Raw genomic sequence first — 27,291 nt, forward strand, 5'->3', positions numbered from 1 at the left:
AGACAAAGGGATCCTGGTAGTGAATGAGAGAATAGATCGAGAGCAGCTCTGTGGAGACGTGACCCCGTGCAGTTTCAGCTTCGAAATGATTTTAGAAAATCCGATCGAACTTCATCGAGTCACTGTCGAGATTTTAGATATAAACGACAATGCGCCTTTCTTTCCGAATAAAGACATCCACTTTGAAATGAGTGAATCTGCTACAATTGGAGCAAAATTTCCCCTTGAAAGCGCAGTTGATCCCGACGTTGGACTAAACGCACTGCAAAATTACATTCTGTCTCCGAATAATTATTTCATTCTGAAACAGCATGCAAATCCGGACGGCAGTAAATACGCTGAATTGGTGCTGCAGAAGCCATTAGACAGAGAGGAACACCCCATTCTCCTCTTAAAAGTAATAGCTGTCGACGGTGGAAACCCACAGAGATCTGGTACGGTGGATATAAATATATCTGTCCTAGATGTAAACGATAACGCACCTGTATTCAATCAGTCTGTTTATAGGGCTTCCATCGTTGAAAATGCACCTAAAGGAACTTATATTACAACAGTTAACGCCACTGACTCAGACATTGGCAGTAATGGGGAAATAATATTCAGTTTTTCGAAAATAAAAGGCAGTACGGTAGATATGTTTAGTATCGATGAAAACACAGGTGTCATATCTGTTGCTGGACTTATAGACTTTGAAAAAGAGAAAAAATATGAGCTTAGATTAGAGGCAAGGGATCGAGGAGGTTTGACTGGGACCAGTAAAGTTATAATTGATGTCAGTGACGTCAATGACAATGCTCCAGTAATTAATATCATGTCATTCTCTAATACTATATCAGAAGATGCCCCTCTCGGAACAACAATAGCTGTTATCAATGTCAAAGACGCTGATTCGGAGAAAAATGGACAGATAAAATGTACCATAGACAAAACGCTTCCGCTTAAAATCCAGTCATCATTAACAAACTACTATAATTTAGTGGCGGATCAGCATTTTGATAGAGAAACTACTTCTGAGTATGACATTACAATAATGGCCACAGACTCAGGGTCCCCCCCTCTTTCTAGCTCCGTCAGATTGCATCTTAGAATCTCCGACGTAAATGATAACGTTCCGTTGTTCGACAAGAAGTCATATTCTGCCTACGTCACAGAGAATAATTCCCCGGGAATGTCTATCACCACTGTTAGCGCGCAAGACTCTGACTGGAATCAAAACGCACGAATCTCTTATTTCCTGGAGGACACACAAATCAGCGGTAATCCAGTGTCTAATTTTGTGTCCATAAACTCTGAAACTGGGGTTTTACATGCGATGCGCTCATTTGATTATGAGCAAATTAAACAGCTTCAGCTCGTAGTCAAAGCACAGGATGGAGGCTCTCCTCCACTCAGCAGCAACGTGACAGTGAAAATAATGATCCAGGATCAGAACGACAACCCCCCTCAGGTTCTGTACCCAGTCCAGACTGGTGGCTCTCTGGTGGCTGAAATGGTGCCTCGTTCAGCAGATGTGGGCTATCTGGTGACCAAAGTGGTGGCTGTTGATGTGGACTCTGGACAGAATGCCTGGCTCTCCTATAAACTGCAGAAAGCCACAGACAGGGCGCTGTTTGAAGTGGGCTTACAGAATGGAGAAATAAGAACGATCCGCCAAGTGACTGATAAAGATGCAGTCAAACAAAGACTGACTGTTATAGTGGAGGACAACGGGCAGCCCTCTCGTTCAGCTACAGTCATTGTTAACGTGGCGGTGGCGGACAGCTTCCCTGAAGTGCTGTCGGAGTTCACTGACTTTCCACACGACAAGGAGTACAATGACAACCTGACTTTTTACTTGGTGCTGGCATTGGCTGTCGTTTCCTTCCTCTTCATCACGTGTTTGGTGGTTATTATATCAGTGAAAATCTACAGATGGAGACAGTCTCGCGTCCTGTATCACTCCAGTCTGCCTGTGATTCCATATTATCCACCACGTTACTCAGACACTTTGGGGACAGGGACTCTCCCACACGTGTACAATTACGAGGTGTGCAGGACGACAGACTCCAGAAAGAGTGACATGAAATACATTCAACCGATAAGTCAGAGTTTAGTGAGTGTGGATGGAGATGGGACTGATACGCCGCAGCTGGACAAGCAACTTACAGGCACCTGTTCTCAAATGTCAACTTTGGTGAGTCATATGTTAAATCTTTCTTTTTCGCATTTTCTCGTTGTCCGGACTCTTTGCCTCTAAAAATATTTGAAGTGTGCCAACATGTATCAGCGGCGCTTTATGTCACTGTCCATGCTCCTGGAACTGTCGATTGAGTCTTTCTGATGGATACAAAAAGAAAATAAGATTTCATTACTTTAACAAACGACACATTTGTGAGAATTTAATATAGAATCACACTAACTGCAGTGTTGGAGGTAGTTGAAGAGGTATTCATACACATTAAGATTATCCTTAATCATTAAGATTATCCCCTTAATCAGGGTAAGTGGTATCAACAATTTTGTTATAACCAGGGTTGGTTTACGTTCCAAAGATATAAACACTGTCATCATCTGTTTCTGCAATGGACAGTTATGTTTCACTCAGTCAGCAGTACACACAACGTTTCCATTGTAAACTTTAAATGATATGACAACAGATAACAAAAGGCACTTTCCCCTCCCTTTTTTCTTTGTCCCTCTTAATTTTCCATCTTGAATATGTGCTGTGTTTTAACAATCACATTGTTCTTTGTTCTGAACATCATCATCAATGTGTCACCATGCTGCATCAGTTGACTATCACTATGATCTTAAACTTATGATGCCTTTTTGGAAAGTGTTCGGTCAATATATAAGAGTGGGCTTCATCCATGCTGCTCTTTTGTAAAACTTTGGTGCATTTGTTTTTTTTCCCATATAACGATTTATGCGCGAATTAAACTTTTAAACTTATTTTAATGATGTGCACACTGCAGACATTACCGTGCATGGGCTCTGAGCGCCGCTGTTGATACATCACTGACTACATGTCCAAATCAGCAGTGCAGCGGTCCACCCCTCTGATCCATTTCAGTGTTTTTCTGCTTGGGAAGACGACGGTCTTTCCCGTAAGGACCTCGAGTTTAGCATTTGTCGTGGAATTTCTCAGCTGAAAATATCATTACATTTTTCCATATATGGATTTAATGTCATCGGTGTTGCATTGAGCGAGATCTCGGCGTCGCAATGTCTGGATTTATGATGGCTTGTATGAGGATAACCGCTCGCAGAGGCCGATGGCAGGCAGTGTTTGTGATTCTTTGTCTTCTCAAGCTGAGCTCAGTGACTGGACAGGCTCGGTACTCCATACCGGAGGAGCAGGCAGAGGGGTCTTTTGTCGGAAACATTGCCAGAGATTTAGGTTTGGACGTGGCGAGGCTCATATCAGGTAAAGCTCGTATTATCACAAAAGGAAGCCGTCAGTACGTTGATTTAAACCGAGACAAAGGCACTCTTGTTATTAAAGAGCGAATCGACCGAGAAGAACTGTGTGGGAAGACGACGCCCTGTAGCTTCAGTTTCGAGGTCATTTTGGAAAATCCGATCCAGCTTTATCGAGTAACAGTGGAGGTTATAGACATAAACGATAACAGTCCCTCGTTCCCAAAAGATGAAATCAATTTGAAAATTGCTGAAAGTGCTGTATCAGGGACTCGTTTCTCACTGGAGGGTGCGGACGACCCTGACGTTGGTGTTAATGACATTCAAAGATACACACTTAGACCTACAGATCATTTCAAATTGGAAGTACAGAACCAGCCTGATGGAGGAAAATTTATCGAAATGGTTTTACAAAAGCCACTCGACCGAGAGAAAGAGGAGACTCACACACTCGTGCTGCTTGCTTCAGATGGAGGGGAGCCACATAGATCAGGGACAGTGCGTGTTCATATCACTGTGCTAGATGCAAACGACAATGTACCAGTGTGTAGTCAGCCTGTTTATAAAGCAGATGTAAAGGAGAATTCTCCTGAAGGAACAGTGGTAACCACTGTTAGCGCAAATGACGCTGATAAAGGACTTAATGGAGAGGTAACATTTTCCATAGCTCATGTCGCTCGAGAGGCGAAGCAGCTTTTCGAAGTAAACGATAAGACTGGAGAGATTAAAGTTGCAGGTAAACTGGATTTTGAAAAATCAAAAACTTATCAATTAAACGTTAAGGCCAGTGACCACGGAGGATACACAGACACGTGCAAAGTTATTATTCAAGTAATCGACGAGAATGACAACGTGCCTACAATACAGCTAATGTCATTCTCTAACTCGATATCCGAAGACTCTCCCCCAGGTACAACTATAGCTGTTGTTAACGTTGATGATGAAGACTCTGATGGGAACGGTGTCGTCAAGTGCTCCATTAACTCTGACGTGCCTTTCAAAATCGAGTCTTCATTAACAGGATATTATACTGTAGTAACCGGAGGCTACTTAGACAGAGAAAGTATTCCTGAGTATAACATCACCATCACCGTCTCTGACCAAGGCGCTCCACCTCTGTCTAGCAGCAAAAACATCAATGTAAAAGTGTCTGACGTGAATGACAGTCCACCTAAATTTGATGAGTCAGAATACAGTAAGACTGTACCAGAGAACAACTCTCCTGGGTTGTCTGTGTTTGCTCTCAGTGCTAGTGATGCAGACTGGGGCCAAAACGCTCGGATTTCCTACTTTCTGCAGGAAAAAGAGATAAATGGAGTTGCTGTTTCCTCGTTAGTGTCAGTAAATTCAGAAAACGGTGTCATTCATGCAGTGAGGTCATTTGATTATGAGCAACTCAAGTGGTTTGAATTTAACGTAACAGCTCGTGATGCTGGATCCCCTCCTCTGAGTTCGGTGGCTACTGTTAGAATAATAGTCCAGGATCAGAACGACAACCCCCCTCAGGTCCTGTACCCAGTCCAGACTGGTGGCTCTCTGGTGGCTGAAATGGTGCCTCGTTCAGCAGATGTGGGCTATCTGGTGACCAAAGTGGTGGCTGTTGATGTGGACTCTGGACAGAATGCCTGGCTCTCCTATAAACTGCAGAAAGCCACAGACAGGGCGCTGTTTGAAGTGGGCTTACAGAATGGAGAAATAAGAACGATCCGCCAAGTGACTGATAAAGATGCAGTCAAACAAAGACTGACTGTTATAGTGGAGGACAACGGGCAGCCCTCTCGTTCAGCTACAGTCATTGTTAACGTGGCGGTGGCGGACAGCTTCCCTGAAGTGCTGTCGGAGTTCACTGACTTTCCACACGACAAGGAGTACAATGACAACCTGACTTTTTACTTGGTGTTGGCTTTGGCTGTCGTTTCCTTCCTCTTCATCACGTGTTTGGTGGTTATTATATCAGTGAAAATCTACAGATGGAGACAGTCTCGCATCCTGTATCACTCCAGTCTGCCTGTGATTCCATATTATCCACCACGTTACTCAGACACTTTGGGGACAGGGACTCTCCCACACGTGTACAATTATGAGGTGTGCAGGACGACAGACTCCAGAAAGAGTGACATGAAGTATATTCAACCGATGAGTCAGAGTTTAGTGAGTGTGGATGGAGATGGGACTGATACGCCGCAGCTGGACAAGCAACTTTCAGGCACCTGTTCTCAAATGTCAACTTTGGTGAGTCATATGTTTCATCTTTATCTTTTACATTTTCTTCTCATCTGGATTCTTTCCTCCTAAAAATATTTGAAGTGTGTCCACGTGTATCAGCAGTGTTTTATGTCACTGTCCATGGTCCTGGAACTGCCAATATATTCCTTCCAATGGATGCAAAATAAAACTAAGCTTTCATTAATTTAACAAACGACACACTCGTGAGAATTTAATATAAAATCACACAAACTACAGTACTGGAAGTAGTAGAAGAGATATTCATACACATTAAGATTATCCTCAAGTTAAACCTTAACAGCTTTTTCAGTTGAAGTGGAGTCAACAATTGTGTTACAACCAGGATTAGTTTACATTCTGATGATATAAACATTGTCACCATCTGTTTTTGCAATGGACTGTCATGTTTCACTCAGTCAGCAGTACACACAAAGTTTCCACTGTAAACTAGAAATGTTATGACAACAGACAATAAAACGCAATTTCCCCAACCTTTTTTTTTTCTTTGCCCCATTACTTTTCCGTCTTGAACATGTGCTGTGATTTGTTAATGGATCACAATGTTCTTACTTTGTTCTGAACATCATCATCAATGTGTCACCATGCTGCATCAGTTGATTGTCACTATGATATTAAACTTATGATGCTTTTGTGGAAAGTAGCCTGTCATTATAATAGAATGGGCTTCATTAATGCTGCTTTTTTGTCAACCTTTGGCCCATTTATTTTTTATATAACAATTTTTGAGCGAATTAAACTTTTAAACTTATTTTAATGATGTGCACACTGCAGACATTACCGTGCATGGGCTCTGAGCGCCGCTGTTGATACATCACTGACTAAATGTCCAAATCAGCAGTGCAGCGGTCCACCCCTCTGATCCATTTCAGTGTTTTTCTGCTTGGGAAGACGACGGTCTTTCCCGTAAGGACCTCGAGTGTAGCATTTGTCGTGGAATTTCTCAGCTGAAAATATAATTACCTTTTTCCATATATGGATTTAATGACATCGGTGTTGCATTGAACGAGATCTCGGCGTCGCAATGTCTGGATTTATGATGGCTTGTATGAGGATAACCGCTCGCAGAGGCCGATGGCAGGCAGTGTTTGTGATTCTTTGTCTTCTCAAGCTGAGCTCAGTGACTGGACAGGCTCGGTACTCCGTACCGGAGGAGCAGGCAGAGGGGTCTTTTGTCGGAAACATTGCCAGAGATTTAGGTTTGGACGTGGCGAGGCTCATATCAGGTAAAGCTCGTATTATCACAAAAGGAAGCCGTCAGTACGTTGATTTAAACCGAGAAAAAGGCACACTTGTTATTAAAGAGCGAATCGACCGAGAAGAACTGTGTGGGAAGACGACGCCCTGTAGCTTCAGTTTCGAGGTCATTTTGGAAAATCCAATCCAGCTTTATCGAGTAACAGTGGAGGTTATAGACATAAACGATAACAGTCCCTCGTTCCCAAAAGATGAAATCAATTTGAAAATTGTTGAAAATGCTGCATCAGGGACTCGCTTCTCTTTGGTTAGTGCTGACGACCCTGACGTTGGTGTTAATGATATTCAGAAATACACACTTAGACCTACAGATCATTTCAAATTGGAAGTACAGAACCAGCCTGATGGAGGAAATTTTATCGAAATGGTTTTACAAAAGCCACTCGACCGAGAGAAAGAGGAGACTCACACACTCGTGCTGCTTGCTTCAGATGGCGGGGAGCCACATAGATCAGGGACAGTGCGTGTTCATATCACTGTGCTAGATGCAAACGACAATGTACCAGTGTGTAGTCAGCCTGTTTATAAAGCAGATGTGAAGGAGAATTCTCCTGAAGGAACAGTGGTAACCACTGTTAGCGCAAATGACGCAGATAAAGGACTTAATGGAGAGGTAACATTTTCCATCCCCCATGTCTCTAAAGATGCAAAGCAGCTTTTCGAAGTAAACGATAAGACTGGAGAGATAAAAGTTGCAGGTAAACTGGATTTTGAAAAATCAAAAACTTATCAATTAAATGTTCAGGCTAGTGACCACGGAGGATACACAGACACGTGCAAAGTCATTATTCAAGTACTCGACGAGAATGACAACGTGCCTACAATACAGCTAATGTCATTCTCTAACTCGATATCCGAAGACTCTCCCCCAGGTACAACTATAGCTGTTGTTAACGTTGATGATGAAGACTCTGATGGGAACGGTGTCGTCAAGTGCTCCATTAACTCTGACGTGCCTTTCAAAATCGAGTCTTCATTAACAGGATATTATACTGTAGTAACCGAAGGCTACTTAGACAGAGAAAGTATTCCTGAGTATAACATCACCATCACCGTCTCTGACCAAGGCGCTCCACCTCTGTCTAGCAGCAAAAACATCAATGTAAAAGTGTCTGACGTGAATGACAGTCCACCTAAATTTGATGAGTCAGAATACAGTAAGACTGTACCAGAGAACAACTCTCCTGGGTTGTCTGTGTTTGCTCTCAGTGCTAGTGATGCAGACTGGGGCCAAAACGCTCGGATTTCCTACTTTCTGCAGGAAAAAGAGATAAATGGAGTTGCTGTTTCGTCGTTAGTGTCAGTAAATTCAGAAAACGGTGTCATTCATGCAGTGAGGTCGTTTGATTATGAGCAACTCAAGTGGTTTGAATTTAACGTAACAGCTCGTGATGCTGGATCTCCTCCTCTGAGTTCGGTGGCTACTGTTAGAATAATAGTCCAGGATCAGAACGACAACCCCCCTCAGGTCCTGTACCCAGTCCAGACTGGTGGCTCTCTGGTGGCTGAAATGGTGCCTCGTTCAGCAGATGTGGGCTATCTGGTGACCAAAGTGGTGGCTGTTGATGTGGACTCTGGACAGAATGCCTGGCTCTCCTATAAACTGCAGAAAGCCACAGACAGGGCGCTGTTTGAAGTGGGCTTACAGAATGGAGAAATAAGAACGATCCGCCAAGTGACTGATAAAGATGCAGTCAAACAAAGACTGACTGTTATAGTGGAGGACAACGGGCAGCCCTCTCGTTCAGCTACAGTCAATGTTAACGTGGCGGTGGCGGACAGCTTCCCTGAAGTGCTGTCGGAGTTCACTGACTTTCCACACGACAAGGAGTACAATGACAACCTGACTTTTTACTTGGTGTTGGCTTTGGCTGTCGTTTCCTTCCTCTTCATCACGTGTTTGGTGGTTATTATATCAGTGAAAATCTACAGATGGAGACAGTCTCGCGTCCTGTATCACTCCAGTCTGCCTGTGATTCCATATTATCCACCACGTTACTCAGACACTTTGGGGACAGGGACTCTCCCACACGTGTACAATTATGAGGTGTGCAGGACGACTGACTCCAGAAAGAGTGACTGTAAGTTCGGCAGAGCTGGTAGTGAGAACGTGCTGATAATGGATCCCAGTTCAACAGGGACGATGCAGCGGCTACAGAGTGAGAAGAGCATCTTGGATGAACCAGACTCTCCTCTTGAGGTGGGTTTTTTGAGCCATCATCATTCACAAACTCACATGACTGAACCATTTCTTTAATCATCCCAGATTTTAGATTACAGACATGACTTGGTTTTTTGGTTTGTCTCACTGCCTTCTCGGACAGCGTCTTCAGTACCACTAGTGGTGGACAGCTCCTCTCTGAGTTGAACCAGTAAACTGAAGTGAAAAAGAATCAGTCTGGAATATGCACACAATGACATGCTCTGATGCCCTTATGTGTTATTAGCCTGTCATGTTTTCTTTTCTGCACTGGGGGTTTTCAGTCACTTGTCATTCTAATATATCTGCAGACTTTCTCCTTCCAACCAAGCGTTGTTTTCTTTTCTTTTTTTTTTTTCAACATAGGAAGCAAATCGCAAAATAGCATGACCAGTTAACATGTGTCATGGTTGTAGTGCATTTTGCTCTCCCACTTCATCTATTCTAGTCACGTGAACCCCCTTTCAGCTTCATCTTCCACATCTTATTTTCATTTTAATACATCATATACCTGCACACACAATATTAAAAATAACGTTATTTAGCTGCTACACACACTCAACTGCAACTTAAAGATGATTTTTCAGTCCTTTCTTTATTGAAAGCGCTTGTTATTCTCATATCTGACTCTAAGGGCCGCTATTGGTCTTCAAAGCACATGTGATGCTTCTGATATGCAGCTACACCCCCTGTACTTTTCATAATGTGTCGTGGAGGACGGGACATCATTCTGTCTCCATTTTCACTCCTGTTTTTTAGACTAATGGATTCGTTGTCACACCGTGGATTATAAATACATTAACAGAAGGTTGTTACGGGGTAACCGACCGGCTTTTTGCTACATACTTTTATGCGGAATTGCGTGGATTGCTTCGAGAATATGCCGTTCGTCAGCAGTGAACCCGCGATTACATGGCAAGTACGGGCCTTCATCCTTGTTTTTATCATTGACGTCGCAGCCTGTCAGATCCGCTATTCTGTCCCAGAGGAGATGAGAAAGGGCTCATTTGTAGGAAATGTGGCTGAAGATTTAGGTATCGACGCTAAAAGACTGATATCAGGCGGTGCCAGAATTGTTAGCAGTGATAGCAGCGAGTATATAAGGCTGGATGCAGACAAAGGGATTCTTGTCGTGGGAGAAAGAATCGACAGAGAACAGCTCTGCGGGCAGACATCGCCCTGCAGCTTGAATTTCGAAATGATCATGACCAATCCAATGCAACTACATAGCGTGGTCGTGGAAGTGCTGGATGTTAATGATAATGCGCCTGTGTTTCATGAGAAAGAAGTGCATGTAGAAATAGTAGAATCTGCTCTCCCAGGAACCGAAATATTACAAGAGAGTGCCACCGATCCTGATGTTGGTATCAACGCTTTGCACAGCTATACGTTACACCCAACCACACATTTTAACATTAAGGTCCTGTCCAGCCCAAACGGTCATAAATACGCACAATTGTATCTTTCTAATGCCCTGGACCGCGAGAAAGAGGAAAAGCTGCTTCTCACGCTATCTGCTGTGGACGGTGGTGAGCCACAGAGATCAGGGACACTAAAAATACATGTAACTGTGCGAGACACAAATGACAATGCTCCGGTTTTTACGCAGTCAAATTTCAAGGCGTCTGTTAAAGAAAATGTTCCAAAAGATACATTAGTGGTGAGCTTGAGCGCCACAGATGCAGATGAAGGGATGAATGGCCGTGTTACATACCACTTTAATCGCATGTCTAGTAACGTTGCTGAACTGTTTCATCTGGATGAAAACAGCGGCGATTTAACTGTAAACGGTATGATTGATTATGAGGAGAATAAAATCTATGAGATTGGTGTGCAGGCAAAAGATCAAGGCGGACAAAGCACATCAACAAAAGTAATAATTGAGGTGACAGATGTTAATGACAATGCACCTGTCATAACACTAACCTCGTTTTCTAGCGCCATTCCCGAGGATTCTCCCAGTGGAACTACTGTAGCCATCATAAACGTTAAAGATCTAGACTCGGGCAAAAATGGCAAAGTAGACTGCTCAGTTACCGGTAATATCCCGTTTGCAATCCAGTCTTCACTAAAGAATTATTATACTCTGGTGACAAACGGTGTACTTGACAGGGAACGTAATCCTGATTACAATATCACATTTACGGCTGTGGATGAAGGTAATCCACCACTCTCTACTAACAAGACAATAACACTTCGAGTATCCGACGTCAATGATAATGCCCCCGTATTTGAGCAGAGTTATTATGAAGCTAATATCGTGGAGAATAACTCCCCAGGATTGTCCGTGTTTTCCGTGAAAGCACACGACTCTGACTCGGGGCAAAATGCACGTGTGTCTTACCTGCTTATTGATACTCAGCTAAATGGCAACCCCATATCAACTTACATATCTGTTAACGCAGAAAGTGGAGTTATACAGGCAGTTCGATCATTTGACTATGAACAAATTAAAACTCTCAATATTTTTGTTAAAGGACAAGACGGGGGTTCCCCTCCTTTAAGCAGCAATACCACAGTTAGATTAAATATTCAAGATCAGAATGACAACCCCCCTCAGGTCCTGTACCCAGTCCAGACTGGTGGCTCTCTGCTGGCTGAAATGGTGCCTCGTTCAGCAGATGTGGGCTATCTGGTGACCAAAGTGGTGGCTGTTGATGTGGACTCTGGACAGAATGCCTGGCTCTCCTATAAACTGCAGAAAGCCACAGACAGGGCGCTGTTTGAAGTGGGCTTACAGAATGGAGAAATAAGAACGATCCGCCAAGTGACTGATAAAGATGCAGTCAAACAAAGACTGACTGTTATAGTGGAGGACAACGGGCAGCCCTCTCGTTCAGCTACAGTCATTGTTAACGTGGCGGTGGCGGACAGCTTCCCTGAAGTGCTGTCGGAGTTCACTGACTTTCCACACGACAAGGAGTACAATGACAACCTGACTTTTTACTTGGTGTTGGCTTTGGCTGTCGTTTCCTTCCTCTTCATCACGTGTTTGGTGGTTATTATATCAGTGAAAATCTACAGATGGAGACAGTCTCGCGTCCTGTATCACTCCAGTCTCCCTGTGATTCCATATTATCCACCACGTTACTCAGACACTTTGGGGACAGGGACTCTCCCACACGTGTACAATTACGAGGTGTGCAGGACGACTGACTCCAGAAAGAGTGACTGTAAGTTCGGCAGAGCTGGTAGTCAGAACGTGCTGATAATGGATCCCAGTTCTACAGGGACGATGCAGCGACTACAGAGTGAGAAGAGCATCTTGGACGAACCAGACTCTCCTTTAGAGGTGAGGACTTTGACATATTGATCTTCACCTCTAATTAAGTTTGTGCCTTTTCAGAAGTCTTATTAAACACTGTGTGACGTTGGCGCTCAGGTGTAACTTGTCAAGCATTGTTAACTCATGTGGCATTCAAAAACACAGCTCACTGACAGCTCCACTGACTCTAGGTTAACTTTATTTTGTGAACTGCTGCTTAATTCACAATAGAGCAAGAGCCTGATGTTGAATTAAGGTGTGAGATTTTTTTTTCTTCCCTTTTTCCTTTTAAAAGAACTGTCATTGCACAAAAATGTGTGGAAAATTAGGCTGCTGCTGTTGCTGAGTAGTTGCTAAGACACGGCCCATGCAGACCAGACTTGTAAACCCCGTCTACTTACTCGGTGGCACTTTTCCGGAGATGGACGGACCCAAATCGCACCAATCCAGGTCCATAACGAGGAACATGTGTAACCTGTTGGCCGGTTGATTAAACTCGGTGCCGTTAAGAAAGCCTTTAGGAAGGTTGTGATGATACTGTGTGTCTCCTTAGTCCATATGCTGATAGACTTTTTCTTGTGTGTACTAAGTTTAACTGGTGTAACTATAAGGCGACTGTGCGAGTAATTGAGGATTAATAGTCTCATATTATGTAAAATTGTGGAAATGTCATTTAAGTCTTACTAGTTCTTTAGGCTGCTGTGCCATTTGAGACTTTGAGTTTATAATGTTTAAAACATTTTTTTTTTTTTTAATCTATATACAAGTTTTATATTACCACTATGAAGGCATTTGTTTACCAAGTCTCGCAGTCTATTTTGTTTCTTTGTTTGTAATTTGTATTTATTGCAGACCCCTGGCTGCACTTCCACCATCATTCAATTCTGTGAACTGCATCAGGCGCCTCGACTTGTTGCTTCCGCTTAACATATGATGCTTTAGGTCTCCTCTTTGCACTGTAACCACAGCAACATCTGGAGGGTTAAGCAGCCAAATGTTTGTCCACGAGGTAGCCTTCCCTTCGTTATTACTATAGATACATTTTCACGTGTTTCAGGCTTAATATCATTTGATTCGATGTGAATTAATGCAGAACCGGGAAGACTAAAGGCTTTGCTCTCATTCATCACACACATGTGATCATTTCGGTCAGAAATTATAGAATACAAACCACTAAAAAAAATTATTTTGGTTTCATTTGGTTCTCTGTTTTATGGATAGATAGATAAATAGATAGATAACAGTATTGCCGTTTTGATCCACAAGTCTAGCTCTTATATACTGAACTTCTTGGCAAATTGACTTTTATTTTCTGCCTGTTTTTGTGATATTCGTGCTTTGGACAGTAAGGGACGCTGTTGGTCAGTGAAACAAGTGTTCAGGGTTGATTCAGTGGAGGCAGAGCCCTCATTTTTCCCTTTAGGCAGGAGAGACGGCAAACTGGGCTTCATACGCAGGACTGCGGTCACAATTTCATTCGGAGGGAGGACTTCAACTCAAAGGATTACTTGATGCAACCGTCGGTGTTCTCTGTTCAGAGTACACAGCAGGCTGTTGATTTCACCTTTTCTTATTTGTGCAATGGCGTTTGAAAAATCTCCTCCGTCTCGCCTAAAATGGCGTTTGAATAGCAGGTCAGTCCGGGCGCTTCTGCTGTTTCTTTGGTGTCTCAGTCACATCGTGTCTGGTCAAATCAGGTATGCAATTCCTGAGGAGCTTAAAAGGGGATCTCTTATTGGTAACGTAGCTCAAGACCTTGGCTTGGATGTGCAAAGACTCCGTTCTGGCCGTGCCCGTATCGTGACCAGACAAAGCATTCAGTATACTGAGCTGATAACAGACAAAGGCATTTTAGTCGTGAACGAGAGAATAGACCGAGAGCAGCTTTGTGGAGATGTAACACCGTGCAGCTTCAGCTTTGAGGTGATTTTAGAAAATCCGATGGAATTACACCGAGTAACGGTGGAAATAATTGACGTAAATGACAATTCTCCGACGTTTAGAAAGGATGAGATCAAATTTGAAATCAGCGAATCTGCCACTCTGGGATCACGCTTTTTGCTGCCGAGTGCTGAAGACGCAGATGTAGGAAGTAACGGTCTCCAGAAATACATACTAACTACTAATGGTATTTTTGGTTTGAAGCAACACTCAAGCCCAGATGGTCGAAAATATGCGGAAATGATCTTACAAAAGCCGTTAGACAGAGAAAGCGAGCCAAGAATATCACTGAAGCTGATGGCTATCGACGGTGGAACTCCGCATAGATCTGGTACAGTAAATATAGATATTACAGTGCTTGATGTCAATGACAATCCTCCCATTTTCAATCAGAGTCTCTACAGAGCTACTGTCTCAGAGAATGCACCAAAAGGCGCCTATATTACGACAGTGAATGCAAGTGATGCAGACAGTGGATCAAACGGTCTTGTCACATATCGATTTTCAAACATGAAAGAGCAGCTTGCTGACATATTTCACTTAGACGAAATTACGGGAATCATAACACTTATAGGACAAGTGGATTATGAAAAAGATAAGAAACATGAAATTATGATTGAAGCTATGGACCAAGGAGGTCTGACAGATTCAAGTAAGGTACTGATTGAGATTGTGGACGTCAACGACAATGCACCTGTCATAAATGTGATGTCATTCTCCAGCCCAGTGCCGGAGGATTCTGCCTCGGGTACCACAGTGGCAATAATTAATGTGATGGACGCGGACTCAGAGCAGAATGGCCAAATTATTTGTAAAACAGACAGTAGCCTCCCATTTAAAATAAAGTCAACATTAACTAATTATTATGCATTAGTAACAGACTCAGCTTTTGACAGAGAAGTTGTACCGGAGTATAACATAACTGTAAGGGCAACCGATTCGGGATCGCCTTCTTTGTCAAGCACGACAATATTGCGCCTGAGAATCTCTGATGTCAACGATAATGCCCCATCATTTGATAAAAATAGCTACGTTTCTCATGTGACAGAGAATAATTCCCCTGGAATGTCCATATTTTCTGTCAAAGCACAGGACGCTGACTGGAATCAAAACGCTAGAATATCATACTTTCTCGAGGAAACACAGATAAATGGGAGTCCAGCTTCTTCTTACCTCTCTATAAACAGTGAAACTGGAGCTATCCATGCAGTGCGCTCTTTTGATTATGAACAAATTAAGCAACTTGAGCTGGTAGTAAAGGCACAGGATGGAGGCTCTCCTCCACTCAGTAGCAACGTGACAGTGAAAATAATGATCCAGGATCAGAACGACAACCCCCCTCAGGTACTGTACCCAGTCCAGACTGGTGGCTCTCTGGTGGCTGAAATGGTGCCTCGTTCAGCAGATGTGGGCTATCTGGTGACCAAAGTGGTGGCTGTTGATGTGGACTCTGGACAGAATGCCTGGCTCTCCTATAAACTGCAGAAAGCCACAGACAGGGCGCTGTTTGAAGTGGGCTTACAGAATGGAGAAATAAGAACGATCCGCCAAGTGACTGATAAAGATGCAGTCAAACAAAGACTGACTGTCATAGTGGAGGACAACGGGCAGCCCTCTCGTTCAGCTACAGTCAATGTTAACGTGGCGGTGGCGGACAGCTTCCCTGAAGTGCTGTCGGAGTTCACTGACTTTCCACACGACAAGGAGTACAATGACAACCTGACTTTTTACTTGGTGTTGGCTTTGGCTGTCGTTTCCTTCCTCTTCATCACGTGTTTGGTGGTTATTATATCAGTGAAAATCTACAGATGGAGACAGTCTCGCGTCCTGTATCACTCCAGTCTCCCTGTGATTCCATATTATCCACCACGTTACTCAGACACTTTGGGGACAGGGACTCTCCCACACGTGTACAACTATGAGGTGTGCAGGACGACTGACTCCAGAAAGAGTGACTGTAAGTTCGGCAGAGCTGGTAGTGAGAACGTGCTGATAATGGACCCCAGTTCAACAGGGACGATGCAGCGGCTACAGAGTGAGAAGAGCATCCTGGATGAACCAGACTCTCCTCTCGAGGTCAGTTAAATGATGTCACTTCGCCTGTGTGTTATTAATTCCCCCTCTCTGTTTAGTTACATTGATAGTGAGCTTTTGGACGCTGTGCATTCATTTTCAGCACCATGGACAGCACCTCGCTTTGCGACCCTTGCCTCTGTGTTCACATTCAACTTTTAAAAAGAAGTCAGTAATACCTATGTTCTCAAACAATGACATGCTATTATGTTATTTAACACGCACACCTTTTTTTTTTTTTTTTTTTTTTTTAACTTAGTTACATTCTGTGTTGAAGCAGACTCATAACTAGCTTCTGTTTACAACATTGTAAATATGCAATTAACAGTGCTGACAATACAATAATGTTCTTTTTACTGACTCCATCTATTTGGTTTGTATCCTATACGGTACTTATTTCTTATTGCAGTGTCTATTGTTCATACTACATTCGAACTATAGGCAGAATCATACCCTTAAAAAAACATTAACCCCTTTTCGTCATTTTAGCACTGCCTTGCTGGACAGTTTCACATTATCAGACTGGTTTGGTGATACTGCTCTGTTGCTTTTGTCTGTGGTTTTGGTTTCATTTTTTCTCTGACTGTCGGCCTGGGTTTTTCCTCAGTTTGGACTCTAAGGGACGCTGTTGATCAGTAAACAGAGTCTAGTTGTGTTACGGCAGTGACAGAGGAGAGAAAGAGGAGGAGGAGGAGAAACAGGCTTCATACAAGGAGGCGAGGCATTCGACCGAAGTGCACTCGCCTTGACAGAACAGTTGTTGTTTGGTCGTAATAATCTAACAATCCTGCTAAACAGAAATGCAGCGTTACTGAGCTGGAGTGTACCTTGCGTCCACCTCTGTGGTTGTGGGATATATAATTACATTTTTGGTTTCATTCTGTATGACATGGGGATACACCAGCATCGATGCGGAAAATGGCTGTTGTGTTGGACACTTACACGGCAACTATTCATTTTCGTCTTCATGATTTCCACCATCGACGGCCAAATCCGTTATTCCATACCAGAGGAGATGAAGACGGGCTCTCTAATCGGTAATGTAGCACAAGACCTGGGTTTGGCTCTAAATAGGCTCCGTTCTGGTCGGGCCCGTATCGTGACCGGAGAAAACAATCAGTACACTGAGCTGAAAACAGACAAAGGGATTCTAGTGGTGAATGAGAGAATCGACCGAGAAGAGCTTTGTGGAGATGTAACACCGTGCAGCTTCAGCTTCGAAATTATCTTAGAAAATCCAATTGAACTGCACAGGGTGACAGTAGAGATATTAGACGTCAACGACCACGCGCCAACTTTCAAAAATAGCGTAATTAATCTCGAAATTAGTGAATCTGCAACAATAGGGTCGCATTTCGATTTAGAAAACGCCTATGACCCTGATGCAGGAATTCACAGCTTACAAAAATATGTTTTGTCCCCGAATGAAAACTTCGTTTTGAAGCAACACTCAAACGCCGATGGCATCAAACTCGCTGTAATGATTTTGCAGAAGCCATTAGACAGAGAGTTGAATGCGCAACTCTCCTTAAAGCTGATTGCATTAGATGGAGGAACTCCACAGCTATCTGGTACAGTAAATATAAACATTACTGTGGTTGATGTCAATGATAATCGTCCTGTATTTAATCAATCACTGTACACTGCTACTGTAACAGAAAATGCATCCGTAGGGACTTACATAACCACTGTTAATGCTTCAGATGCCGACAGTGGATCTAATGGCTTTGTTACATATACTTTTTCAAATGTGAATGGGAAGTCTGGTGAAATATTTGAAATTGACAGTTCAACTGGCAAAATAACTGTTGCTGATAATATTGACTTTGAAAAAGACAAAAAATATGAAATACGAGTCATTGCCAAAGATCAGGGAGGCCTAAGTGACGCAGCCAAAGTTGTCATTGAGGTCACTGACATAAATGATAACGCCCCAGTTATAAATATAATGTCCTTTTCTAGCCAGATTTCAGAAGATGTCCCTCCAGGTACGACAATAGCTGTTTTTAATGTTAAAGATGCAGACTCTGAAAGAAATGGTCAGATCACATGCTCAATAGATTCTAAGCTTCCGTTTAAAATCCAGTCTTCTTTGAGTAATTATTACAGTTTGCTCTCAGATATACCTTTTGATCGTGAAACCATAGCAGAATACAACATAACCATAACTGCAACCGATTCAGGGTCACCCCGACTTTCTACTAAAACAGCTCTACACCTGAAAATTTCTGATGTAAATGATAATGCTCCGCGTTTTATTGAACCAAAGTATTCTGCCTATGTCGCTGAAAATAATGTCCCTGGGATGTCAATATTTACTGTGAGCGCACAAGATTCTGATTGGAATCAAAACGCAAGAATCTCCTACTTTCTGGAGGACACTCATGTCAGTGGCAGCCCGGTTTCATCTTTTGTGTCTATAAACAGTGAAACTGGAGTTATACAAGCAGTGCGCTCATTTGATTATGAACAGATCAAGCAGCTTGTATTCAGTGTCAAAGCGCAGGATGGAGGCTCTCCTCCACTCAGTAGCAATGTGACAGTGAAAATCATGATCCAGGATCAGAACGACAACCCCCCTCAGGTCCTGTACCCAGTCCAGACTGGTGGCTCTGTGGTGGCTGAAATGGTGCCTCGTTCAGCAGATGTGGGCTATCTGGTGACCAAAGTGGTGGCTGTTGATGTGGACTCTGGACAGAATGCCTGGCTCTCCTATAAACTGCAGAAAGCCACAGACAGGGCGCTGTTTGAAGTGGGCTTACAGAATGGAGAAATAAGAACGATCCGCCAAGTGACTGATAAAGATGCAGTCAAACAAAGACTGACTGTCATAGTGGAGGACAATGGGCAGCCCTCTCGTTCAGCCACAGTCATTGTTAACGTGGCGGTGGCGGACAGCTTCCCTGAAGTGCTGTCGGAGTTCACTGACTTTCCACACGACAAGGAGTACAATGACAACCTGACTTTTTACTTGGTGCTGGCTTTGGCTGTCGTTTCCTTCCTCTTCATCACGTGTTTGGTGGTTATTATATCAGTGAAAATCTACAGGTGGAGACAGTCTCGCGTCCTGTATCACTCCAGTCTGCCTGTGATTCCATATTATCCACCACGTTACTCAGACACTTTGGGGACAGGGACTCTCCCACACGTGTACAATTACGAGGTTTGCAGGACGACTGACTCCAGAAAGAGTGACTGTAAGTTCGGCAGAGCTGGTAGTCAGAACGTGCTGATAATGGACCCCAGTTCAACAGGGACGATGCAGCGGCTGCAGAGTGAGAAGAGCATCCTGGACGAACCAGACTCTCCTTTAGAGGTTGGCATTGTCTGTTCCTATGTCCTGTGAATCTGCAATTTAATATGATTATTATTTTTTTATGTTACATTGTGTCAATCCTTACCAGAAAACTACTCATATAACTTAGTTGATGTTGATTTTGCTGAAGTTATTGTGCAGATTTTTGTAATATGAGCATTTTATGATAGACTGACATTTTGAATATAAATATTTCACTGAACAAATACAGCTATTTGAAAAGATTTGACTTGCAAAATGTTCAAAAATCTGGTGCACAAGACCCAGATTGAATGCCAAAATTAGGTACCTTTATGTCTCAGTTATTGCCCTTTTTATCATTAATTTTATTATTATTGAATTGACATCAGATACATAGATTTATACTTTAAGAGTGAAACGTGCTGACTTCTTGTTGCTTCTGCACCTCTTGTCAGTGCCTATCAGCACCATGGATAGCGCAACATTAAGGGTGCTTTGTTGAGTTTTTTCAGTGCTATGTATCTTCCCTTTTTCAGTGCCTTTCCTCTGTGTGTTCGGCCCACTGTGCCCTTGTGTGTGGGGTCACATTTCCCTGATATGCACAGCACGTTGTTTCTGTTTTTGTTAGCATTTAACCTGTAAACGTTCTTAGCGTGTTTGAACATATTTTGATTAGCCAATAAATTCAGGAATGGCTGTGAGATGTGTAGTTCGGTGCATCCAACTCACAGGGACGCTGTTGACCAGTCTGCTGAGATTGCAGAGCTCATTGCAGCTGTACCTCCCCCATCTTCTCGAAATGTTACCGAGGAAGAGGAAAAAAAGAAGTAAATAGCACGTTTTAGGAGAGGGAGATGATTAAACGTGGATACAGGCGAATTATCAGCTCTCTTTGGGGTTTGGATTCTTGATTGCTTTACTGACATTTGGATCTAAAATCTTTTTTCTGGAAACGGATTTTATATCGTTTTTTTGTGGACGAGAGAATGTGGGACAGAACAATGACACGGCAAGTAAGCCTACTGTTGTTTATGTCGGTTGTTTCTCTCAGCTCGGTTTTGGGGCAAGTCAGCTACTCCATTCCTGAGGAAATGGCGACAGGATCTTTGGTCGGTAACATAGCTCAGGATTTAGGTTTAGATGTGGAAAGGCTGAAGTCAGGGAAAGCTCGCATATATACCGGAGAAGGTACAGAATACATTGAGCTGAATAAAGAAAAGGGAGTCCTCCTCATCAGAGAGCGGATAGACAGAGAAGCCATCTGCGGACAGACGACGCCCTGTGCGCTTGATTTCCAAATAATACTGGAGAATCCTATGCAGTTTTACAGCATAACTGTCGAGATCACTGATATTAACGATAACGCTCCTGGTTTTAAAAACAGAGAAATGAAATTTGAGATTAGTGAGACTGCTCAAATTGGATCAAAATTTGTTTTAGAAAAAGCAGCTGACGACGATGTGGGAATAAATGGGCTCCGGGGCTATTCACTCAGTTCAAGTGATACGTTCACATTAAACCCATACAGAATTGGCAGCAGTAGAAATGTTGAGATGGTTTTAAAGAAGCATCTTGACCGAGAGAAACAGGAGCGATTGTCTTTAGTACTGACTGCGTTAGATGGCGGTGACCCACAGCTCTCTGGGACCATACTCATTATAATAACAGTGCTGGACGCGAACGACAATGCACCAGTTTGTTCTCAGACAGAGTACAAGACGAGTGTGAAAGAAAATTCGTTGAAAGGAGCTGTTCTAACAACTGTGAGCGCCTCTGATGCGGATGAAGGTAATCACGGACACGTACAATATTCAATTTCAAATGCCCCCAAGGGGGCATTAGAGTTGTTCGACATAGATACAGAAAACGGGGTATTCAGCTTAGTGGGAAACCTTGATTATGAGAAATCTCGACATTATGAGATAGATGTTCAAGCATCAGATGAAGGTGGAAACTCCGATGTATGTAAAGTTATAATCGAGGTGTTGGACACGAACGATAACCCACCAGCTATCAGTATTATGTCAACGTCATCTAGTATATCTGAGGACGTTAAGCCAGGCACGGTTCTGACAATGATGAACGTTCAGGATCCAGATTCCGATGAAAATGGCAAAGTCCGCTGCGCTTTAGATGAAAATGTTCATTTTACAATCATGTCAACATCAAATAATTTCTTTACTTTACTGACAGACGGTGAATTAGACAGAGAGGTCGCGTCTCATTTTAATATCACTGTGACCTGCTCTGATGAAGGAGTCCCCTCCCTCTCCAGCAGCGTCACTCTCACCTTACAGATCTCTGATGTCAATGACAACGCGCCTGTCTTTGAGAGGAGCTCATATGAGGCCTACATTGTAGAAAACAACACACCAGGTCTCTCTATATTCACAGTCAAAGCCACAGATGCTGACTGGAACCAGAATGCGCGTGTTTCTTACATCCTGGAGGACTCCTCTGTTAACGGAGTGCCAGTCTCCTCATATGTGTCGGTCAGTGCTGATAGTGGAGTCATCCATGCAGTGCGCTCTTTTGACTACGAGCAGATCAAAGATTTCCACTTCCGCGTCAAAGCGCAGGATGGAGGCTCTCCTCCACTCAGTAGCAACGTGACAGTGAAAATAATGATCCAGGATCAGAACGACAACCCCCCTCAGGTTCTGTACCCAGTCCAGACTGGTGGCTCTGTGGTGGCTGAAATGGTGCCTCGTTCAGCAGATGTGGGCTATCTGGTGACCAAAGTGGTGGCTGTTGATGTGGACTCTGGACAGAATGCCTGGCTCTCCTATAAACTGCAGAAAGCCACAGACAGGGCGCTGTTTGAAGTGGGCTTACAGAATGGAGAAATAAGAACGATCCGCCAAGTGACTGATAAAGATGCAGTCAAACAAAGACTGACTGTCATAGTGGAGGACAACGGGCAGCCCTCTCGTTCAGCTACAGTCATTGTTAACGTGGCGGTGGCGGACAGCTTCCCTGAAGTGCTGTCGGAGTTCACTGACTTTCCACACGACAAGGAGTACAATGACAACCTGACTTTTTACTTGGTGCTGGCTTTGGCTGTCGTTTCCTTCCTCTTCATCACGTGTTTGGTGGTTATTATATCAGTGAAAATCTACAGATGGAGACAGTCTCGCGTCCTGTATCACTCCAGTCTGCCTGTGATTCCATATTATCCACCACGTTACTCAGACACTTTGGGGACAGGGACTCTCCCACACGTGTACAATTACGAGGTGTGCAGGACGACTGACTCCAGAAAGAGTGACTGTAAGTTCGGCCGAGCTGGTAGTCAGAACGTGCTGATAATGGACCCCAGTTCAACAGGGACGATGCAGCGGCTACAGAGTGAGAAGAACATCCTGGATGAACCAGATTCTCCTTTAGAGGTATGAGTGGCAATATGTTTGCCTTTGTTGTTGTTGTTTATTATTTCAGGGTTGGTCATTTTATGTGTATCCTTTACTGGACGGTGCACAATCACTAATTACATTGAGTCACAGTACAGTAGCTTTTCACGCTGAATGTGACTTTTTCAGAGCGTTTATTTCATTTGTTTGTTATTTATATTGTTACATTTTTCCATATGTATTTTTCCAAGAACGAATAACACAAATTTTCTTAACATTTTACCGACACACTTCTTTAAATACGTTTCGTGTTGTGTGTCACATATTATTCATTCCCCCTTTCGACTTTTATGTTGTGCTTTGTGCAATTCAGAGTAGTGGACGGAGAGTGCCGCTGTTGACCAGTGGGTTGCTTTATCAGTCGATGCTCACAGTGGCACATCTTTCCTCATCCCCTTTTTTTTTTTTTTTTTTTTTTTTTTTTTTTTTAAATGTGCACCAGCCTGAGGCAGATATTACACAGTCCGTGTTACAGCGAGGAGTATATCGGCATCGACATTGCTTTCCTTTTTGAGGACATGAAGATAATATGGACTGTTGTGATCAACGCTTTTGGATCGCTTTGTTTTCAGCATAACAGGATCTGATCGGGATTTGTAGGCTACGGACAATAGGCCAAAGTGATCTCAACGATTCGTGGTGTAATATTCTGTGCGTCAGACAGAACAATGAAACGGCAAGTACTGTTGTGTTTGTCTTTCCTCTCTCTCAGCTCAGTGCTCGGGCAGGTTAGTTACTCCATTCCGGAGGAAATGGCGAAAGGCTCTTTTGTCGGTAATATAGCACAAGATTTAGGGTTGGATATAAAAAGGCTCAAATCCGGCAAAGCTCGGGTGCACACTGGAAATAACGTAGAATACATCGAGCTGAATCGGGATCGAGGAGTGCTGCTGATCAAAGAAAGAATAGACAGAGAAGCGCTATGCGGACAGACAACGCCTTGTGCTTTACATTTGCAGATCATTATGGAAAATCCCATAGAATTTTACAGGATCACAGTAGAAATTCTCGATATTAATGACAACGCTCCCCATTTTCAGAAAGATTCAATGAAATTTGATATAAGCGAGTCCGCAATGATCGGTGCGAAATTTGTTCTTGAAAGGGCCTTTGATTCCGATATCGGGATAAATGGCCTTCAGAGTTACTCACTCTCTCCCACCGATAATTTCATTTTGAAGTTGCATGGCCAAGCTGACGAGAGTAAAAAAGTAGAAATGGTTTTACAGAAGCCTTTGGACCGAGAGAAACATGAGCAGATATCTCTGCTGCTAACTGCAAACGATGGGGGAGAACCAAAGATGTCCGGAACTGTGCAGATCCACGTTACAGTTTTAGACGCGAACGACAACGCTCCTGTATTTACACAGTCAATTTATAGGACGCGTTTGCAAGAAAATTCGCCCCGGGGTACATTATTAATTACAGTAAGTGCATCTGATTTTGATTACGGTTCAAATGGCTTAGTAACATATTCAATATCAAGTAGCATGGTTGGAATTTTGAATCATTTTGAAATAGACGAAAAGAGTGGTGATGTGCGTGTGATAGGCGACGTTGATTATGAAAAGTCAAAGCAATATCAAATCGATATCGAAGCTAGAGATCAAGGTGGTCTTTCAAATTCTAGTAAATTAGTGGTAGATATAATTGATATTAATGATAACAAACCCTATATTGATGTTATATCAACGTCACGTTTAATTCCAGAAAGCTCTCCCTCCGATACAGTCATAGCTGTGATGACTGTACATGATCCGGACTCCGATGAAAATGGGGTAGTCAAGTGTTTCCTTGGTGAAAATGTTCCGTTTGTAATGAAATCTACTTCCAGTGGATTCTATAGTTTAGTCACAGACAGTGATCTGGACAGAGAGAGAGCCTCTGAGTATAACATCACTGTGACCTGCTCTGATGAAGGAGTCCCCTCCCTCTCCAGCAGCGTCACTCTCACCTTACAGATCTCTGATGTTAACGACAACGCGCCTGTCTTTGAGAGGAGCTCATATGAGGCCTACATTGTAGAAAACAACACACCAGGTCTTTCTATATTCACAGTCAAAGCTTCAGACGCTGACTGGAACCAGAATGCGCGTGTTTCTTACATCCTGGAGGACTCCTCTGTTAACGGAGTGCCAGTCTCCTCATATGTGTCGGTCAGTGCTGATAGTGGAGTCATCCATGCAGTGCGCTCTTTTGACTACGAGCAGATCAAAGATTTTCACTTCCTTGTCAAAGCGCAGGATGGAGGCTCTCCTCCACTCAGTAGCAACGTGTCAGTGAAAATAATGATCCAGGACCAGAACGACAACCCCCCTCAGGTCCTGTACCCAGTCCAGACTGGTGGCTCTCTGGTGGCTGAAATGGTGCCTCGTTCAGCAGATGTGGGCTATCTGGTGACCAAAGTGGTGGCTGTTGATGTGGACTCTGGACAGAATGCCTGGCTCTCCTATAAACTGCAGAAAGCCACAGACAGGGCGCTGTTTGAAGTGGGCTTACAGAATGGAGAAATAAGAACGATCCGCCAAGTGACTGATAAAGATGCAGTCAAACAAAGACTGACTGTTATAGTGGAGGACAACGGGCAGCCCTCTCGTTCAGCTACAGTCATTGTTAACGTGGCGGTGGCGGACAGCTTCCCTGAAGTGCTGTCGGAGTTCACTGACTTTCCACACGACAAGGAGTACAATGACAACCTGACTTTTTACTTGGTGTTGGCTTTGGCTGTCGTTTCCTTCCTCTTCATCACGTGTTTGGTGGTTATTATATCAGTGAAAATCTACAGATGGAGACAGTCTCGCGTCCTGTATCACTCCAGTCTGCCTGTGATTCCATATTATCCACCACGTTACTCAGACACTTTGGGGACAGGGACTCTCCCACACGTGTACAATTACGAGGTGTGCAGGACGACTGACTCCAGAAAGAGTGACTGTAAGTTCGGCAGAGCTGGTAGTCAGAACGTGCTGATAATGGATCCCAGTTCAACAGGAACAATGCAGCGGCTACAGAGTGAGAAGAACATCCTGGATGAACCAGACTCTCCTTTAGAGGTTAGTTTTACCGAAATAATCATGTAACTAATTGCATATGTTTTATCCTCGGCCAAAAGGTTCTTTAGTGTTGAGCAGGGATGCCTTGGAACAGAAGTCCTGTCTCATATTCTCTGTGATTTGTTTAGCATTTGTTCCCCAAAACTGACCTTTCCTTGCTTTTGTACATGTAGTTTAGTTAACGTGGCCGCTTTTCATTTCTGTTTTTTCATCTAAGTTTGTGTGCTGGCACTTCTTGAGCTTTCTGACAGGTGTATTTTACTTGAATCTGAACACATTCTTTTGTTAAACCCGTGCTTTTCTTTACAGATTCATATTTCAATAGTAATTTTTCTGAAAGACAGGATATGTGTTACCCATCATTCCTAAAATAGCATGTTTCCATTGGAGGAAATCCTTTCAGACTTTTTTTTTTTCCTCATTCAGCACCACGGACAGCGCCTCAGGCTGTCTCACTCTTGAGGCCTGGACTCTGTTAGGACAGTTCATTGTTGCAGTTTGACCAAGTGTTGGATTAAACAAAGTCCTTTCACAGTTTGAAACGTTACACCTTTTTCCTAATTGTACAATTTTAACTGATGTTCTCAGCGACACGGTCCTTTCCTTCAGTGTCTGCATAGTTGTAGTTCCTCCACTCTCTGTATATGCAGATGGGGCTTTGCCTGCTTTATCTAAATAAACTTTGGTATAAGTCTGATTAACTTAACGGTCCTTATCTTGGGTCACTCCAGAGACCTTACACCTCTCAGATATAACTACTAAATATCATGAGACTACAATATAGCATTTAATTCAGTGTAGGAACCCTTTAACACAATATACAAGCACCACAGATTCTTGTAAGCTTTAAATGCCGTACTTCTTTTCACCTCTGAAATAACTAACCTAGAAACTCATTTCTAAGTTATAAGAAGCAATGTCTTACCTCAACTGTCTGGAAAAAATAATGAAAAAGTTATCTATCTATCTATCTATCTATCTATCTATCTATCTATCTATCTATCTATCTAATCTTTTAACTGGGCTTCATTCAACATGATTTTTTCTTTGGTTATCATGGTTTTTTCATCTTAAAAGCTTTGTTGACTGTACAAGCACATGGTATCAGATTTTACACAGTATAATCTTTTGTGTTACTTTCGGCCTACTTCTTGTTGTGTGGGAACAAACCT

The 27,291-nt window shown here is 43.1% G+C and overlaps 5 protein-coding genes and 2 pseudogenes across 32 annotated transcripts in view; all 7 read left to right on the forward strand.

Moving 5' to 3' along the window:
- Positions 1 to 27,291, forward strand: part of LOC143325917 (protocadherin gamma-C5-like) — a 280,430-nt gene that overhangs the window by 134,516 nt on the left and 118,623 nt on the right. Inside the window, exon 1 of one of the 26 annotated variants that reach the window (XM_076739305.1) lies at positions 2,191 to 5,631. The exons of 23 other annotated variants lie outside the window; for them this stretch is intronic. In XM_076739305.1, coding sequence (XP_076595420.1) covers positions 3,205 to 5,631 — 2,427 coding nt within the window. In that variant the 5' untranslated portion in view covers positions 2,191 to 3,204. Of the gene's footprint in view, positions 1 to 2,190; positions 5,632 to 9,210; positions 9,433 to 27,291 lie in introns of those variants that run through there. 2 more of the 26 variants (XM_076739336.1, XM_076739330.1) reach the window with 2 other exon arrangements.
- Positions 1 to 27,291, forward strand: part of LOC143325934 (protocadherin gamma-A3-like) — a 67,990-nt gene that overhangs the window by 10,286 nt on the left and 30,413 nt on the right. The gene's annotated exons all lie outside the window — the stretch shown is intronic.
- Positions 5,654 to 9,160, forward strand: LOC143325925 (protocadherin beta-16-like). Its single transcript, XM_076739350.1, has one exon. It carries the CDS (start codon positions 6,668 to 6,670, stop codon positions 9,155 to 9,157), a length of 2,490 nt encoding a protein of 829 aa, XP_076595465.1. The 5' UTR covers positions 5,654 to 6,667; the 3' UTR covers positions 9,158 to 9,160.
- LOC143325928 (protocadherin gamma-A5 pseudogene) lies at positions 9,951 to 12,413 on the forward strand (annotated as a pseudogene). Its single transcript, XR_013077584.1, has one exon. The product of XR_013077584.1 is annotated as a protocadherin gamma-A5 pseudogene (transcript).
- LOC143325935 (protocadherin gamma-A1-like) lies at positions 13,947 to 16,391 on the forward strand. Its single transcript, XM_076739358.1, has one exon. It carries the CDS (start codon positions 13,947 to 13,949, stop codon positions 16,389 to 16,391), a length of 2,445 nt encoding a protein of 814 aa, XP_076595473.1.
- On the forward strand, positions 19,736 to 23,051 carry LOC143325943 (protocadherin gamma-A2 pseudogene; annotated as a pseudogene). Its single transcript, XR_013077588.1, has one exon. The product of XR_013077588.1 is annotated as a protocadherin gamma-A2 pseudogene (transcript).
- LOC143325942 (protocadherin beta-16-like) lies at positions 23,735 to 26,146 on the forward strand. The gene has a single exon (XM_076739364.1). It carries the CDS (start codon positions 23,735 to 23,737, stop codon positions 26,144 to 26,146), a length of 2,412 nt encoding a protein of 803 aa, XP_076595479.1.

The sequence above is a fragment of the Chaetodon auriga genome, chromosome 9 (assembly GCF_051107435.1).
Source record: "Chaetodon auriga isolate fChaAug3 chromosome 9, fChaAug3.hap1, whole genome shotgun sequence".
Taxonomy (NCBI): domain Eukaryota; kingdom Metazoa; phylum Chordata; class Actinopteri; order Chaetodontiformes; family Chaetodontidae; genus Chaetodon; species Chaetodon auriga.

Coding starts and splice junctions, on each gene's coding strand:
- LOC143325925 (XM_076739350.1), top strand. CDS start 6,668: ATGTCTGGATTTATGATGGCTTGTATGAGGATAACCGCTCGCAGAGGC.
- LOC143325935 (XM_076739358.1), top strand. CDS start 13,947: ATGGCGTTTGAAAAATCTCCTCCGTCTCGCCTAAAATGGCGTTTGAAT.
- LOC143325942 (XM_076739364.1), top strand. CDS start 23,735: ATGAAACGGCAAGTACTGTTGTGTTTGTCTTTCCTCTCTCTCAGCTCA.